The sequence below is a fragment of a genome, unplaced genomic scaffold (assembly GCF_019419815.1).
Source record: "Pyrus x bretschneideri cultivar Hongxiangsu unplaced genomic scaffold, Pyrus_bretschneideri_v1 Contig5, whole genome shotgun sequence".
In the NCBI taxonomy this organism is placed as follows: Eukaryota; Viridiplantae; Streptophyta; class Magnoliopsida; order Rosales; family Rosaceae; genus Pyrus; species Pyrus x bretschneideri.
In genome coordinates this window covers 3781533-3787353 of record NW_025999787.1, presented here as the reverse complement: position 1 = coordinate 3787353, position 5821 = coordinate 3781533, and the positions used below count along the sequence as shown (strand labels likewise).

General features: G+C 35.2%; 1 protein-coding gene across 2 annotated transcripts; it reads left to right on the top strand.

Annotated features, from left to right (window-relative positions):
• Positions 1–1560: 1560 nt before the first annotated feature.
• On the top strand, positions 1561–5298 carry LOC103928626 (shugoshin-1-like). 2 transcript variants are annotated; one of them, XM_009337703.3, is made up of 9 exons: positions 1561–2088; positions 2191–2228; positions 2417–2525; positions 2627–2650; positions 2739–2807; positions 3380–3424; positions 3519–3609; positions 3730–3790; positions 4711–5298. In XM_009337703.3, exons 1-9 carry the CDS (start codon positions 1927–1929, stop codon positions 4982–4984), a joined length of 873 nt encoding a protein of 290 aa, XP_009335978.2. In that variant the 5' UTR covers positions 1561–1926; the 3' UTR covers positions 4985–5298. The 2 variants fall into 2 exon arrangements, with proteins under 2 accessions (XP_009335978.2, XP_009335976.2); XM_009337701.3 differs by having other exon boundaries at positions 1564–2088; positions 3380–3433.
• The last annotated feature ends 523 nt before the right edge of the window (positions 5299–5821 follow it).

The window sequence follows — 5821 nt, the reverse complement described above, 5'->3', positions numbered from 1 at the left end:
AGTTGTGAAACTAAGGCAATACATTCAGGATTCAGTATGACATGAAGTATACATAATAACTTATGATTGATTTTTGATGTTCATTAAGTGAACATGTATCGCTTATTCTCTAAATCTAATTCCTTTCAACTTCAAAAGACATTATTGTTAATTTTAAATGACTGTATCTAGAGTCCTTTTCCCCTCTAATTTCGTGAATCTGATTTGGCATTGTTGCTTTACGTAATGCTCCACCTCAGGCCCCTAACGATAAAGAGATCCTAACACTGTTCATCCCAGTCAATGTGAAGGACAAAAGCTGTGATTTTTTCAAGAAGTACGTACACTTGATATTGGCTGAGAATTGGCTATTGTCTAGTTAACTAGTAGAAGACAAGCCAGTCTTGAAAGCAATGTGGCGCCTCTACTTACGAAACTGTTCTTGCCTGATAGCCAGTACAGACTTGAGGTCTTCCAAGGTATGGAGTTTTGAACCAACAGAATCAAACTTAACTATTTTCTCCTTTCACCTTGGTGTATGCATATTAAAAGTATCTTCCGAATTGCAGGTTCGTAACAAGGCTTTGTATCTTCTGCAAGGCACCATCAAGCTAACTAGGATCGGCAAGTTGAAATTCTGTATATTAAGAACAAAGGTAGGAAAGTAGAGGGAAGAAAATGCCGCAATATGTATAAAAAGTTGGTAGATTACTAATGAGAAATGACCGTGTTCAGCTACGACCTCCATTATTTTGAGCATGAACCAGAGAAAATTCGGAAGTAGGACGGTTTGAAGCGTATTGAGGCTTTGGCTGTAGGAATGTTTGCTTTGTGTTCTATGCTTATTTCCTCTCCCTCGTTTCGTTTCTGTTTAATGGAATATTTGGTATTTCAACGTATTATAGAACTAGTGGTCTCTCGGGTTATTTGGAGACATCAGAGTACAGTAACAAAGGCTTCTACCCTATGTACTTTGATTTGCCTTTTGATTTTGATTTAACTAGAAAATAAACCTAAAGGTAGACATTCATGACAAAAAATACTAAGATGTCATCCGTGCTATATCTTTATTTTTATTTTGAAAAACAAAACAAATGTTATTAATGTGTTTTTGAACTTGTCGAAGTTTAAAATAAGAGAAAAAATGTTGCATTATTATTGATTCATGTCACAGAATAAAAATATGCGTTCTCACTTATGATAACCTAAGTATTGACAACCACCAAAACAACCAAGATACAATACTTAAATTATAATTTCCTTAAGAAAAAAAAATATTTATTATTTATAGATAAAAAAAGCATTATTATTCTCTAGTTTTTACTTGTTTTATGTAGTTTGATTTCCTTTTCTCCTAATTCTATTACAATATTTGACAAAAAAAATTGATCAAGCTTTGAACAATTAATACTTTGGATGTGAAATTAAACCACATTGAAATTATAAATTATAGGGATTAATTTTAAATCGATCAAAACAATGATGAAAAACGAAAAAAAAAAGGGTTTGGAGCGTTGAGATATTCAAATTAAGGTTCGGAAGGCCGTTGTGGTACTCGAACCTCACTCCAAGCCTACATTCTTTGCATATTTGCTTTGCTTTCCCTTTTCCCCCTTTCTTTTCCCTCAGTTGCTCAAAACCCAACCCTTTTTTGTTTCGCAGCGACAGCAGAAATAAAATTAGGGTTTAACTCTTCATCCATTTGATTAGTTTCCCTCCTTAGATTTCAAAATCCAGACAAATTTTTGCTTTTAAAATTTGGGTTTTCTTCATTCTTTAGTTCTCACGGAATCACTTGCTTGTTCGTTTAAATTTCCCAATTCGAATTCTGGGTTCTCCGCACTCGAAGTGCTTTTCCCCCCAAATATCACTAATTTTTATGTTGGAATTGCATTTCTTGAAGGCCCAATTACGAATCTTGAAGTTTAAATTAGGGTTTCGAACTGTATGAGAAGTGAAAGAATGGCCAAGAGATTGTCTTTGGGTGGCATAATGAGGAAGAAGCTATCGGACATCACCAATTTGCAGACTGCGAAACCGATGAGCGAGGATGAAAAGCCCCTGGAAGGTTGTCCGCCTGATAAGGACTACATTGAGCAGCTCAGGAGGGTATAATCTCACTTGGGTCCTCTTCCATTTCTTTTTCCAATTTTCGGTATTTTTTGCCAGAGCTTAGAGGGTTTTGTTTGTGTTTATGAATTTCTGAACCAGGAAAGAATGACTTTGATCAGACTTGTCGCCGAAAGGACGTATCCTATACCATCCAATGTTGTTTTCCTTTCTAGTTTTATTTTGTTATTGGTATTTGGGTACGGAGTTTACACCCCAAGAATGAATTACTACAATGATTGGGTGAGATTTCGCCCGGATACATACAACCAGAATCAAAGTTACATAAATGGAGATATTTTGTTTTCCTTTAATTGTATTTGAACAGTAAAATCGTTGAATTAAGTGGAGCTGAGTTGCAGAAACTGCGAATTAGCCTCCAGAAATTGCAGCAACAAAATTTGAGTCTTGCACAATCGAACAGCAGGATGTTAGCGGTGCGTTTTCTCTTCATATTTATATTAGTGTCTAATTCCTTTAAATAATATGTAATTATCTAATCGTCTCTGGTATTTACTCTCTTTCCTTCATTTTGCAGGAGCTTAATTTAGGAAGAGAGAAGGTAAGTTTGCAATAACCGAAGTAATATAGGTCAGTTCATTGGCTTGTGAAATCGTCCCTTATAATAATATCTGACTTGGTCTTACCAGGTAAAAACACTTCAGCATGAACTTGTATGCAAGAATGCTTTACTTAAAGCAAAGAATCTAGAAATAGAGGTTAGTCCTTATCTTGCGTTGTATGTCAGTACGCGCTGGAACTGTTGGTGCAGAAGTTCTTTTGCTGTTACATATTGATATTTTTTTTGTTCAGTTTTGATGGATGACTAACAGCAACATAAGCAACATAGAGGATTAGCAACTTAAATATTGTTAGCTCTATTTTTTATAGTTCCTTGTCTGATTGTTTGTCACCACAGAAATATAGATCCAACTATTACCTTCACAGAATGTTGCCTCTATTTATTTTTCAAATGTCTAATTTGGTATAGTTCATCATGATTCATGATGAATAGAATTTATCCTTGTATCCTGCAATTACATTAAGTGTTCCATAAAAGCAGGTTTAGGAGCGATTACACTAACTTCTTCTGCTTCTCTGCATATATTTTTATCGTTCCACATACACTTCGACAAAGTTCCATTTTCCTCAAGTGTTAAGCTACATGGATGGCAAATAATGACCTGTTCTACTCTAGTAAATCTTATTCTGATGCCATTCTATATTTAGTCAGGCCGTGAGTTTGAAGTTTCAGTTCATCAATATTCTTGTTGTACCCCTCATCTTACAGGGAAAAGAAGAGTTCAAACGTCAAAATTCTGCCTCTCAGACTCAGGTATCTAAGGTAATCATTCAGCTGTGAATTTGTATAGTGAGAACCCTTCACAGTGCCTTATATTTCTATAATTTAAGCTCATATATTTTTCCAGATCAAGGAAGCAGAGGAGATATCTCTGCATAAAGCTGATAATGATGGCAAAGCATGTAATCTCAACAAAAGACATGCAACAAGAAGTCGATGTAAACTTTTTTACTTTGGCAATTGATGTGGATGATCTAATTTTTCATAAATATATTTCTTCCTTTCCCCCTTTGTTTTGCACCTACCATGTTAACATTTGCACTTATGATTTCTTGCAGCGGTTGGCGCTTCTACTACATGCCCAAAGATTGAAGATAAAGAGAAGGCTGAAAATAAAAGGTTAGTAGATGAGTGGTGTTATGCATATTTTGCTCCCTCTAGATGGTCCTGCACCTTCGTGTTGAATATGGATACTCATTCATATTCCATGAGCCTATAGTACAGTGTGCTAAAGTCTACATACAGAAAGAAATGTTTGCAGGGTGCGCTTTTGATAGTTTTAAGGGTCTGCACTTTGTGTTGAACAAGGGACGAACGTGGGACCACCAATAATCTTGATTCAGCACCAACATTTTCCCGGCTTATTACTTGTCCAACACATAAGGCGTTGGGGATCTGATCGAGCTAACATAACCCCAAAGATCACCTTGGCAAATTATACTCATTGTTGATTGTGTTCATTGCACAATCCAACGGTGTACAATGATTATTGCAACTCCCATCTCCTACCAGATTTTTTCGTTTGGGAATCTTAACCACCTTTAAGACTTTGAACTGAGCTGCTTGTGTAGGGAGTTTCACTTGAGTAGTGTCTACCATGTGAATGCTTCACTTTGAAAAATGGTGATTTTCCAGGTGGCTTAACCAAACTGTCGGCTCTGAGCCACCTATAGAGCGGTGGACCGATGTGGGACCACTACTGATCTTGATCCAGCACCAGTATTGCCCTGAGGTAGTCACCTTGGCCAACATATATAGGGTTTCACCCGGCTCCATGAACCTATCAGGTGTCGGTTTTATCGTAAAAACTGTGTAATTAGAGGTGATCACCCAACCTATGTATTGAAAAAAATACACCTTAACCCATGATTGGTCCTTTAAGCATTTCTCACTAACGTTAACAACAGTCAAGGGTGTTACTGTTAGACTATTTAAGTAGACAAGGTAATGCACGTTGTTTTCCCATATCTAAGAACTGTAACTTTTGTGCCTAAGTTATTATACTTTCCCCCCCTTAATGCTCCTTTTGTTTTGTGCAGGCGGCGTTTGAGGAGGCAATCTGCCAGATTTATTTCCCAGACAGAGAACCTGTTTGAAATAGAGGATGTCCAATTACCAGTCAATCACACACCAGACAGTCCGATGCGTAGTAGCGGTCCCACTCCATTGATTTCATCTACAAGAAAAGAAGGGGAAGAAGATAATTGTGCCCCAAGGCGGTCTTCAGTTGGAAGACCGCTACGCAAAGCAGCTGAGAAGGTCAAGTCCTACAAAGAAGTTCCAATAATAGTCAAAATGCGGAGATCGGAGTGACAGAAGGGCAGCATCTCAATGTTGAGAATACTGGTGACGTAGTTGACGAAAAGAAGAAATGTAAAAGAGATGATTGTACAACTAGAACAGTTGTATCCTTATCTTTCTGTATCTTTTCAACTTGTGATATCGTTTGTAGTGACTTGTTTGCCACGTTATTGTAAGCCACATTAGAGAAAAAAAAAAGAAAAAAAAAAAGAAGCTTTTGATTAGCAGTTATATTGATTTAGGGAAAATTAGAATCCTTGTTTTTTTATATCATTTAGATTAAACATTTGTGCCTTTTTAAAATTTGATTAAATTGCTTTGACCAATAGTTACCTCTATTTTTTAAAATTAAAATACTTTTTGAATTTATTCTTTTATCTGCATGATGCACTTTTCCTTATTTAGTGGAGATATTAGGAATTAAACTATATTTTCTCTTCATCCAAATATGTTTTTTCAATCACACGTTTTTTTTTTTTTTTTTTTTTTTTTTTGGTTATGCAAACATTTAATAATATTATTTTTTTTTCCAAATGATTTTTTCTTTTTCAAATAGTTGGTGATCAACATAAAAGCTCCGTGTAATTTTTTCAATATTTTTGTGAAATTATATTTTTTTTGCTGTTTTTTTTTTTAAGAATAGTTGTTGACGAATTATTATTAGGTACAATACATTACATATATATTATCTGCAGGTACGTTTGAATTTACAAAAATCATTAATTGGTACATTTATTTGCAATTTTGGTATGTTTGATTTGATACTTATTGTTAAGATTGGTACAATAATTTTATTTTGGCACGTTTTATTTTGTACACATTGTGTATTGGTACGTTTATATTATTCAC